The sequence below is a fragment of the Thermothelomyces heterothallicus genome (genome assembly GCF_042370625.1).
Source record: "Thermothelomyces heterothallicus CBS 202.75 unplaced genomic scaffold P884_scaffold_37, whole genome shotgun sequence".
Taxonomy (NCBI): domain Eukaryota; kingdom Fungi; phylum Ascomycota; class Sordariomycetes; order Sordariales; family Chaetomiaceae; genus Thermothelomyces; species Thermothelomyces heterothallicus.
The window spans coordinates 204,343-215,378 of record NW_027192598.1 but is presented as its reverse complement, the minus strand read 5'-3'; the positions used below and the strand labels follow the sequence as shown (position 1 = coordinate 215,378).

Genomic DNA, 11,036 nt, shown 5'->3' with positions numbered 1-11,036 from the left:
GTAAAATTCCTTATAGAATTTAATTTTGAGATCCGCTATAAGAAAGGCAAAGAGAACGTATAAGCGGATGCCTTAAGCCGACGAACGGATTATACGGAAGGATAAACGGAAATAACGCTACTATTGTTCAAGGAACGAATAGACGGAACGCTATATTACGAAATATAGATACCTATAGAAGATGATCTACTTGACTTGTTCCTAGAATGTTACGTAATCTTTCGAGAAGAAAGGATTAACGAGGTATAGTATCAAGTAGCACCTGGACTAATAGTACCTAACAGAGTAGAAGAAAAAGATAGGAAACTCTAGTACCGAGGCAAAGTATATATCTATAATAAAGACTAATAGCTACGAATGATTCGAGAACTCTATAAGTCAAAACTCGGAGGATACAAAGGAGTTACGAAGACTATCGTATAAGTTAAGAAACACTACGACTTTCTATAGTTAATAGTATAAGTTAAGGAAGTCGTATAGAGCTACGATATTTATAATCGAAGCAAAATGGTATAATATAAGCCGTATAGGCTACTTTAGCTATTACTAATAGCTAATAAACTATAGAGTTTGGTTATAATAGACTTTATTATAAAGCTACTAGAATCTAAGGATACGGCTATAAGAGTAATCTACGATAGTATTCTTACTATAGTAGATCGCCTAACTAAGTAGGTATACTTCTTTCCCTATAAGGAGTCCTAGATAGCTAAATAGCTAGTAGATATAATCTATCGGTAAGTTATATTAGTATATACTTGGCTATAAGAATAGATTACCAATAGAGATACCAAGTTTGTATCAAAGTTCTAACAAGCGTTAATATAATAATTAGGCGTTAATAGCAAGCTATTAACGGTATATTACCTATAGACTAACGGACAAACGAAACGACTAAACCAAGTTATTAAGTAGTACCTCCATTCTTATATTAACTACTAGTAAGACGACTAGGTTATACTATTACTAATAGTATAACTCGCTTATAATATAATACCAATAGAAACGACCAAAGTTATACCGTTCTTTATAAACTATAGATATAAAGCAGACCTAAGGTAAGGACTAGAGGTTATAGTACTAAGAGTAATAGTCAAAGTAGAATAGATATATATACTATATAAGAAGCTTAAAAAGGAACTTAAGTTTGTCAAAACTAGAATAAAGAACTATTATAACAAACATAGGCTTAAGGGACCTCGCCTAGAGAAGGGAGACAAAGTCTATTTGATCGCACGAAACCTATAAACCAAACGACTAAATACGAAGCTAGACTTTAAGAAGGTCAGACCCTTCGTTATCAAAGAACGAATTTCGACATCTAACTATCGACTATCGTTATCGTCATCTATACGATTATAGACGGATATTTTTCATATTTTACTTCTCGAACCAGTACTAAAGAATGCCAAGACCGCTATAAACATCGAAGTAAAGGACAAAGAGGAAGAATAGGACGTTAAAGAAATTCTAGATTTATATATTATTAATAGGGAACTATAGTACCTGGTTAAATGGCTTAATTTTAGATTAGAAGATAACTTATAGGAACTAGTCAAGAATTTGAACTACCCTAAGAAACTAGAATAGTTCTACCGGCAGAACCCGGATCGACTAAAGGAAAACCTAGGACAGAACCAAAGACGGCGCCCTAGTCGATAGTATCGATAGTATTATTAATCTATAACGAGGGTATAGTAGACGTCTCTTACCGCTCTTACCGCTTAACCTCCTCTAACTTGTCTAAGGTCGACAGACTATATGCTACTATATTAGTACCTTTCTCTACTAAAAACTCCTTCTACTAATAAAGACACCGGAGCCGTATAAGCTTTTTAGATAACTTATACTAGGCTTCTTCTAAACGGTATTAGGATTTATCTAGCTCAAGTTCGATATAACGTTTAGTATCCTTAATATAATGCTACTCCTGGAGAATACAATCTACTAGAACGAACATTAGGAATCATACTTAAAAAAAAAAAAAAAGAAAGGAGATATACTTATAGGAAGAAAGCGGTATACCAGAGCTATTATAAGAATAACCTTAACAAACGTAAGCTTTATAACGCTTTATATATATAATCATTTTACAGACAAGGCCTTATAATATATACTAAGAGCAAGGTATAATAATAAAACCATTCTTAGTAATATTCTAAGTAAGGGAAGTACGGTAACGTATAGAATACGACTTCCATTTCTCTATTAGCATTTTATTAATATAGCGACTATAACGTAGAAATAGGAAGAATATAGTACTTATAAGCAAAGGGTTATTAGCGCTATTTGAAATGGCCTAAGAGGGCTTTTAGGTCGAAAGCCTTGAAGGAGGGGCATCGTGTCATAGATAAGTATATAGACGGCCTAGCAGGCTATAGCCAGGACACGGGACATTCCGACAGCTAATCACTTAATAGACTAATCAGAAGATTATTACCGCCAAGACTAAGGTCTTCACTGGTGATAATAACATGTTACTGTCGATAACGCGGAATTACGGAGTGAAAGGAGAAATGGTACTAGTGATAACTATTGAAGAGGGACAGATAATTGTGTATATATAGCTAGCTAGTCACTTGTTATAGTGGACTCTAGGAGTTTACTAGTGATAGCAATTATAATTATAGTACTCCTAATAGTATTGTACTACTGTGAGAGATAACTCTGTTATTGTGAACCCTTTGGCTTTACCGAATCCCTTAGATGACTAGTATACTTGCCCTGCTTAACCTACCTTCGTCTGAACCCTTTTAGAAGAAGTCTGAGTTGGGTTTGTTATATAGATGCTACCGGCATAGATAGGCTAATTAACTAAGGGAATAGAAGGACTAATTATAACATAGGAAGCATTATGATTACTACGTTTACTAGTAATTAGGGTGATTACTACTATACGCTTACTTACGATCACCATAATTAGGAGTAATCACTAGGGTTATATATATATATAGATAGTCACTCGTTATAGTAGACTCTAGGAGTTTACTAGTAATAGTAACCTAATCTTATAATTATAATACTTACTACGATCATTATAAGAGAGACAACTCTAGTGTTGTTATAAACCCTTTGGCTTTACCAAATCCCTTAGACGACCTATACGCTTGTCCCGCTTAACCTACCTTCGTCTAAACCCTTTTAGAAGAAGTCTAAGTTAGGTTCGTTACATTTATCCTTTATATAGCCTCCCTTTACCAGGCCATTTACTAGGCTAGCCCTACGGTTAGTTTGGTAGGCTTTGCTAACGATACTAACCTTCTAGCCTTCGGGAGGGCCAAGGAGGCCTATAACGATCAGCTATAGAAGGCCTAGAAGACCTGCCTATAGTAGGCAAAGACCTAGGGCATGGCCTTTGCCCCGGAAAAGTACAAACTCATCCACTTTAATAGGGGCCGGAAATAGTGGTCACGACCGCTAGAACTCCTATAGCCTAGAGGGGGTACTACCACTATAGCCCTATTGAAGTCGGCTAGATTCCTAGGGGTCTGGCTAGACTAGAGGCTATAGTAGGGCCCCTACTACGCAAAGGTAGCCAAGAAGCTAGAAACCTAGGAGTTTGCCCTAACCAGGCTTGCCACAAAGACCTAGGGCCCTAGCCTGCTATAGGCCTACAAGGTCTATACCAAGTGTATCCATAGCGCCCTAGCTTACGGGGCCTTAAACTTCTACAAGCCTACCAAGCTAGGGGGCAAGCCGGAAGGCCCTACTAGGGAACTATCAAAGGCCTAATACAGGGCCCTTCGAGTAGTTACCGGGGCCTATAAGGCCACCCCTATCTAGTGCCTCGAAACGGAAGCCTAGGTACCACCCCTTAACCTCTATCTTAACAAGAGGCTAGCCGACTTCGAAGCTAAACTCGACCAGCCGCTCTTACAGGCTAGGGCAGGTCTAGGGGCCCCCCGGGTCCCCGCGAGGGCTCTTATCTAACAGGCCTATAATAGGCTCAGCCAGAGGTTTCAGAAGAGAAGGGCCGGGGCAAGGGGCTAGGAGCCGAAGCCTATGGCCCTAGAGGTAGCAAGGTCGATAGTCCGGTAGTAGGTTTAGGAGGGCTACAGAGGGGGTTAACCCCCCCTACAGACCCTATAGAGGAGGCTATAGGCTACGGAACTGGCTATAGTAGCTAGCTAGAGCAACCACTAGAGGGCTGACCAAGCTAGTAGGAGGATATGGCGTATATCAGACAAGGACCCCCTGCGCCTAATTTTTACGGGGGAAGGCCTATAAAGGTACCAGGGCCTAACGAAGGCCTAGAGCTCCCTACTAGTATAGGCCCGTATAGGGGCTATTAGCCTCCGTGACTTCCTATTTAGGGTTCAAGTCCTAGGGGTCAGTACCCCCTACTATACCTGTGGCTAAGGGAGGGAGACTGTCGAGCACCTTGTTATTTGGTGCCCGAACCCACCAAGAAGCCAAATATGGGAATCCTGGGAAATACGGTCACAAAGGGACCTAGACCTCGTTTTATAGGGTATAGGGGCCTGTAACCATCATTTGGCAAGGAGGGTTCTATAGTGGCTAATGGACCTAGGGAGGCTTCTAGAATACTACCTTGTAAGGAGGCTAGACCGGGAGGTAAGGCCTCTATAGGGCTATTCTAGCCACTTCTCCTTTTCTCTATAGTGTATTAGTTTTCTAGATTGGGCATTAAAGGAGGGACAGAGGTTTTTATCCGGCCTATTAGGCATGGTTTCCTTTGTATATAACTAGAGAGGCTCTAGTATGCTTATTAGCATAGTGGTGTAGGACTAATAATAATAATAATAATTACTTCTTATATAGTAGGTATATATATATTTTAGTTATAGCCTAGTTAGGTTCTAGATTAGGGTCTAATTAGGTCCTAAACCTATACCCTATAAACGCCTTATAAATATATATAGGTCTAGTCTATTACTAGGTAGAGCCTAGTATTAATTAGCCTAGGTAGAGCCTAGGGCTATAATAGTTATTTAGTAAAGCCTAGTATTATTTGGCCTAGGTAGAGCCTAGTCCTATAATAGAAAGGGAGATTTTCCCTCTCTAAGGATTAGTCTACTTTCATAATTCTAAAGGAATATAAAAGGGTAACCTATTAGTCCTAAGATAATTAACTCTCCCTATTATATAGCTAGTTTAAATCTATTTAGATAGTCCTTATAATAGTATTATTATCCTTAATAGTTAGCCTAGTAGTAGGCTACCTTAGTACTCTAGTATACTTAGGTATAGTATTATAGGATTAATAATAATATTAATATATTATCATTATTATAAATCCTTTAGCTTTATTAAATCTCTTAGATTACCCTTTTGTTCCTAGTTTGCTTTATTATCTTTATCTAGACCCTTTTAGTAGAAGTCTAAGATAGGCTTATTATATACTATTAAAAGCTCTCTAATTATATATTAAACCCTAGTCTATTATCCCTAGTAGTAGGTCTGCCAAGTCTGACCTCTAAGTACCTTATTCTTATGATTGTAGCTATGTCTTAGGCCTCGAGCTTTTATATCAGTTGCTATTACCATGAAAAATGAAACCTCCGCCGCGTCCCGACTCGTCGACTAATTCGGCACGCAAATTCTCCAATTCCTTGCTCATCAACTCCGGGCTAGCGTTCTCCCGAAAGCATTCAAAGTCGAGCAGCTTTACCCCTTCTTTGGTAATGAGAAAGTTATACCGGTTCACATCCCCATGTACCAGTCCCAACTTGTGGAGGTTCCCTAGAGCAGTCTCGCAGGCGCTTAGATCCTGGAAGGAAGCTGGGCGTCCCTCGGTTTTCTCTAGTAGAATCCCTATGATGCGTCCATTCTCGTGAACATGGGCCAGGAAGCGCGGGGCCAGTCCGGAACCCTCAAGCAACTGATATGCCCTCGTTTCTTGTTCGATGCGAGGCAGTTCCCATTCGAAACGGGCGATTTTGGCGATCACGGTGGTTGGTGGCGGGAGAGTGGTTAGGGGGATCGAATGCGAGAAGGCTTCGAAAGCCAGTGCCGTGAGCTGCTTTGTCTTCTCCAGTTCGAGGCAATCAACTTTGGTATGATGCCATTGACACTTGACGCCAGCAAGGGTTCGGTTCAAGAAGGAGGTCCTCAAGTCGCCGCTGGCTTTATCTCGTGAGATGTTGGCCACGGTCCATTCCTCGTGGTAAGGAAGATGGGGCAGGGACTGTATGGGGAATGAAAGTGTGTCTCTGTCAAAGGTTCCGGGAGCGATGACGAGATACTTGACTTGGTTCCCGACTCGCAGTCGGTATTCGCTTTCAAAAGAATTGTCATCGTCCACTTCCATGGACAGGATGATCGGCTGCATAGGCGGATTTGTCATGTCCATTAGATCACTCACTGCAAAGACTTATCAGCCGATGTGTCTAAAGAGATGGAGCGCTTAGTGAATTTATACGCTTAAGATTACCGTTTCCGTCGCCGTGCCTTCTTTTTTTTCCCTTTTTTCCTATTTTCTGCTGAGAGCGTCGGGATTCAAAGGTCGGGCAGCTCTCCAGCTGCGGCGGAGTACTGAAATTGCTATGTAAGAACATACCAGAACTGGTGTTAAGCTGTTTCTAACACTTGATGTGCCAACAAACACATCGGACGATCGGAGTAGTCGGAGGGATTGCGCAGGCTGAGATTGGAAGTGATGGATTAGTAGCCCCACTGCCTTAGGCGCCAGGGCCACCACACCCAAATTCGGGTGTGGAACCCTTAGCCTTCGGGGGGTCCTCGGGCCTCCCCCGACCAGCGAGACATGACTAGAACGAGGGCACACAGGAGTGAGGCGATCGCGACAGATGCGAGCCAATCTACCCTGTTTAACCCAATCAATTTATCCCGAAGCGCCGTGCCTGCGAGTAGAATATAGCTCGCTCAAAACCGGGGCCCTATCGCTTGCCCGAGTGGCTAGAAGACGGATTTGACCAATTAAACAATCCAGCCACTGCACTGTCCCTCCAGCTTCAAACACCACCAACTCCACGAAGCGCGCGGCGGTACTGCCATTGGCGCTGGCCTAGCGCTTAGTTATGCCGCTTGGTTTGCTATTGTCGGTCGCCGGGGATCAGCCAAGAAATAGTGCCACTTAACGTTACCCCGCGGCTCAAGGTTGGGCCAACATCAGAGACCTTAACCAAGCTTCGGGGGGGCAACCCCCATGGCTTGACAGCCATAAATTGTACACTCCTCGGAGCAACATCCGCGCTGCAAACAGCACCATCTTTCATTGCAACAATCAAGCACTCAGGACCGGCCTAACCACCAACACCACCCAAGTTTCTGGATAGCGCAAGCGTAGCTTTGCTTTATTGGTCTCGTCTGAGTTCTCCAGCACTGTAAGTGCCTAAGGAGGCAGTCATCCCCTACTTCCCCCACCATCTATCAGCCCGGTCTAATTTGTGATTCAAGTCAAAACAATGTGTACCTCCAAATTCATCAAATACACTTGCGGCTGTAAGAAGGAGATGGAGTTCGTCCAATGTGCAGAGCGCCAGGGAACCAATGTCAAATGCGATCCGGTTAGAAAGGAATGGGCCAGGGATTCGGCCAACTACTGTTCGAGGCACTTAGTCAAGCCAGACGCGCCAGTGAAATACATGGACGCCAATGGAGCGATTGTGGAAGAGTAAGGCACGCCTTGTGTGTTTGGGGAGCTACACTGTGCCGAGGTGGTAAATTGGACATGTGTCGAACGTAGCGGTAAGCTCGAGTGAGTATTCGAGAGTGTTTTGTAGCAGGTGGATTAAAGGTCTGAAAGGTGCCTTGTTAAGCTATCTACAAAAAAAAAAAAAAAAAACGAATATATATTTATAGATAAAGGAAATGGCCAAAGCGTTCGTGAGCGTGCTATACGCTGTGGCTAGCGTGTGGCTAGCGCTCTAGAAGCTCTAGCGCTTCTGACAACATGGGGAAAGTCTGGGGATTTGTTCGCTTTCTGGGGGCTTTCTGCTTAGACACCTTTTGGCAGACAGCCTGGCCGCAATGCGTTAGCGACCGGATTTCACATCGGAAGCCTGGATTAACCCTGCCAGTGCCGACAAGCCTCCAGTGGCCAGAGGCGTAGGTAAATGTGTGTGGGTGTGGAGATCGTGTTGAACGCGCCAACAGACAAGGCACACCCAGGCCATGATGGAATGACCGCGAATCACAAGGTATGCAATGTAGGAGGGCGGTTGTACATTTGATCCAGGAGGGAAGTATAGGCGCCAAGTAAATATCCTTATCATTCTCGATTGTTAAAGAACCCTCCTCTCCGAGCAGCCTCCGGTAGCTCGGCTGGCTGGCTCTTACCTTCACCACTCGATCTCCACAGGATCTGAGCCTGTTCACACCATCGGAAATGTTCCAAAAAGGAATCTTGCGCATATACCTTGTCGCGAGCCTCGAATGCCCATTTCTCACCCCTGGAGCCGATGATGTCTTTTTCGAGAGCGAGTTGACACCCAGCACACGACATTCCGTACTCGACTCTGCCGGTTCGTCTATCATAATAAGGAAGTGCACATGCCCCCATAAAGTTGAACTTTCGATTTCGTCCCCAGTTCGCCGGCTGTGCCTGCGCCGCCGCTGCATGTGGTCGCCGTCCGGAAACCAATTTGGCCTGATGAACAGAGACAACCTTAATGCGGGATTTGTGTACGGACTCCTCCATCGAATAGATGCCAGGTAAAGTTTTGAACGACCTCAATTGTCCCAATTCGGCCTTGGTCAAGTGGAATTGCTTCCGGATACCGGCAAGGGTTTGCACTTGGGTTTCCAGAGCGCCTTGGAGGCATGCAAAACAGCATCGATTCCAGGTCAGGAGGGATATGAACCCGCCAAATTCGCCGCAAAGAGTGCAAGCCTTGGTACACAGTGCGTGGTAAAAGTCGAGCAGAGAAATGTCGATGGCGAGTCGTGTTCGTAACAAGGCGCAGAGAAGGTTAAGTCCATGCGAGACCACCATCTGATATTGATGGAGAGAGTCTACAGTCTGTCTCGAACTAAGATTTACTTGCCGAAAGTCGAAGAGAGAACGTATGTCCAGACGTAACAATACGTCATGCAAGAGCTCGAGGGGTAACCGACCGAGGGAGCCGAGTCCCGTGTCAGGAGTCCGTGGGAAGGGTGTTGCTATCGACGGACGAATGCCGACGTGCTCGCGAGGCGAGAACCATATTACGGAGCGACAGTAGTCTTTGCGATGGTAGGCAGCGGTTCGAACAATGGCGTCGGCCTGGTCCTCGCGGAAGCGGTATTCGGTGACGGAGCGATATCCACGAGGCAGAAGGGCAGCCATTGCCGGCGTTTGTTAGTCCGCTTGAGTGAAAGATCGGCGCGAATCTCAGTAGGCGTCGTTGGTAGGTGACGATCTGGACGATGGGGCGCTAGATCGCGTTTGTACTTGTTTGCCCGCTGTCATGGTATGGTCCGCGGGTCTTGTCGAACTCGACAACGGCTGCTCGAAACGCAGACGTAGAGTGTCGCCTTCTCTGTATGGTGCTGCGTTTGGCTCGTCTCTGCAGCCCGGACGCGCCTGAGAATCCAATTCGGGGCAATACCAAAGTTCAACTTCGGATGCACCCACCTGGAGAAGGTCAAGAGGCTTTCCACTTGAGTGAAGTCAGCGCCGTGCCGACATAGGCGACTCATTGGGGTCCGAGTGACCCAAGGGGGAGGCTAGCGGCAGAGGCACAAATTTCAGGCCCGCAGACGCGTGTAGCGTGTAAGCACTTCGTGGAATGATGGAATGAGGGGAGAGATCGGTAGCGACAGCTGATGGCAGATGTCGGGGTCGATCGGGCCGCGCTAGTGAGGCACGTGATTGGATGGCAAAGCCAACGGGGTGGCTTTGACCATGTCCCCTTAGCAACCTCCTTGTGCTACCATAGTTATGCTCGGACATGTGACTAGTTGACAACACCAGTCGGCTTAAAACATGGAAGAGAATGTCCGCGGCCGGACAAGGCCACCGCCAAACCGTGTAGCAAACCAAAGCCGCCGACCAGCTACCCAGTACGCAGGCCACTATAGCCAATCAGCGGTTTTGTTCGATTCGCTCATCCTTGCGCTTCCCTGCCCGGGAATTAGCGTCTCTCGAGAACGTGATAGGCAGATGGCACTTTGGTTGGTTCTTCGTACCGTATCGGGTAGCAAACGCTCTAGATTCCTGCTCGATGAATGTGCCGAAACCGTGAATGAAATCGTCATCCTCGTCTTCCACGGACACTTTGGCGAATTCGGGCTTCTGCCAAACCTTGAGGGTCCAGATAACGTTCTCTAATTCTCCCCCCACGCCTTCCCAGTACAGCTTTTCGAGCTCAAAAAATAAAGCATCTTTTCCCGGTCTAATAAGTGCCCAAGGGCCATCGGTTGCTGCTGCTTTGATGACTTGCTTATCCAAGAAAATATATGTCAGTGTTCTTAGGTACTTTTGGAGTACACGGTAGATTGGATAGTGAAGAGAGCAATGGTACCTAGGCACGTACCTGGCGCATTCGTCGAGGCAATGATGGCAGATCCACCACCTGGTTCCCTTGCTCGATAACATTTCCTTACACTCGGGCAGGTAAGCAGATGCTTTGCCAACCGGGCAAGTTTTGTTCTGTCTGTTGCCTCCGACCTTTCCTGCGCTGGGCCGGCGTCATGGACGTACCCATGCCGCATAAGTGTCTTGGTTTGCGCGCCCACTGCCATCTCGACGTTAGTCTTCCTATCCCTAAGCGGGTATGGAAATCTGTGTTTCGCCAGCGCCGGGGGATGGCCTGGTGGGCTCCCCCGGAAGCAATAGGTTGTGTAGAAGCACTTGGAGCAGCAGGATCGGCAGCCGGTGAGGTGTTGGGATGCGAGCGATGGTGCCACTGCCAACCTCGTTCCATAGTCCTACCACTTACCGCGCATGTCTGGATCCCGCGTATTATGTCACAACTGGTTTTGGTGCTTTCCTGGCAGGTAGTCTTACGGAGGTTCTCGAGTTGCTCCGGGAAGATTGAATGCTCGCATCCAAAAAGGTCCATTCGCCGGTTCTTCGAGGCGCGATCACCATCGACCAGGTCCACGAAATGGAGCTACTGTTGGGAGATTTT

General features: G+C 45.6%; 4 protein-coding genes across 4 annotated transcripts; 1 reads left to right on the top strand and 3 right to left on the bottom strand.

Moving 5' to 3' along the window:
* Positions 1-5,393: 5,393 nt before the first annotated feature.
* On the bottom strand, positions 5,394-6,642 carry P884DRAFT_251800 (uncharacterized protein). Its single transcript, XM_069440707.1, has 2 exons — positions 6,383-6,642; positions 5,394-6,324 (listed from the first exon to the last, which is right to left on the bottom strand). Exons 1-2 carry the CDS (start codon positions 6,516-6,518, stop codon positions 5,492-5,494), a joined length of 969 nt encoding a protein of 322 aa, XP_069293732.1. The 5' UTR covers positions 6,519-6,642; the 3' UTR covers positions 5,394-5,491.
* A 633-nt stretch (positions 6,643-7,275) lies between these two features.
* On the top strand, positions 7,276-7,784 carry P884DRAFT_264901 (uncharacterized protein). Its single transcript, XM_069441894.1, has one exon. The coding sequence runs from the start codon at positions 7,389-7,391 to the stop codon at positions 7,599-7,601; it is 213 nt and encodes a 70-aa protein (XP_069293731.1). The 5' UTR covers positions 7,276-7,388; the 3' UTR covers positions 7,602-7,784.
* A 341-nt stretch (positions 7,785-8,125) lies between these two features.
* Positions 8,126-9,609, bottom strand: P884DRAFT_264900 (uncharacterized protein). Its single transcript, XM_069441893.1, has one exon. It carries the CDS (start codon positions 9,248-9,250, stop codon positions 8,195-8,197), a length of 1,056 nt encoding a protein of 351 aa, XP_069293730.1. The 5' UTR covers positions 9,251-9,609; the 3' UTR covers positions 8,126-8,194.
* Positions 9,610-9,988: 379 nt separating this feature from the next.
* On the bottom strand, positions 9,989-10,851 carry P884DRAFT_273186 (uncharacterized protein; the record flags this gene model as incomplete). The annotated part of the gene is made up of 5 exons (XM_069442569.1): positions 9,989-10,026; positions 10,093-10,287; positions 10,440-10,510; positions 10,607-10,811; positions 10,845-10,851. The coding sequence occupies 5 exons, from the start codon at positions 10,849-10,851 to the stop codon at positions 9,989-9,991; spliced, it is 516 nt and encodes a 171-aa protein (XP_069293729.1).
* Positions 10,852-11,036: the final 185 nt, after the last annotated feature.

What these genes read in the sequence shown, in the direction of transcription:
- P884DRAFT_251800 (XM_069440707.1), bottom strand. Translation starts at nt 6,518, where the DNA reads ATGTTCTTACATAGCAATTTCAGTACTCCGCCGCAGCTGGAGAGCTGC. An exon ending in CGGAAACGGTAATCTTAAGC is followed by an intron (nt 6,325 to 6,382) that starts GTATAAATTCAC and finishes AAGTCTTTGCAG; the next exon opens with TGAGTGATCTAATGGACATG.
- P884DRAFT_264901 (XM_069441894.1), top strand. Translation starts at nt 7,389, where the DNA reads ATGTGTACCTCCAAATTCATCAAATACACTTGCGGCTGTAAGAAGGAG.
- P884DRAFT_264900 (XM_069441893.1), bottom strand. Translation starts at nt 9,250, where the DNA reads ATGGCTGCCCTTCTGCCTCGTGGATATCGCTCCGTCACCGAATACCGC.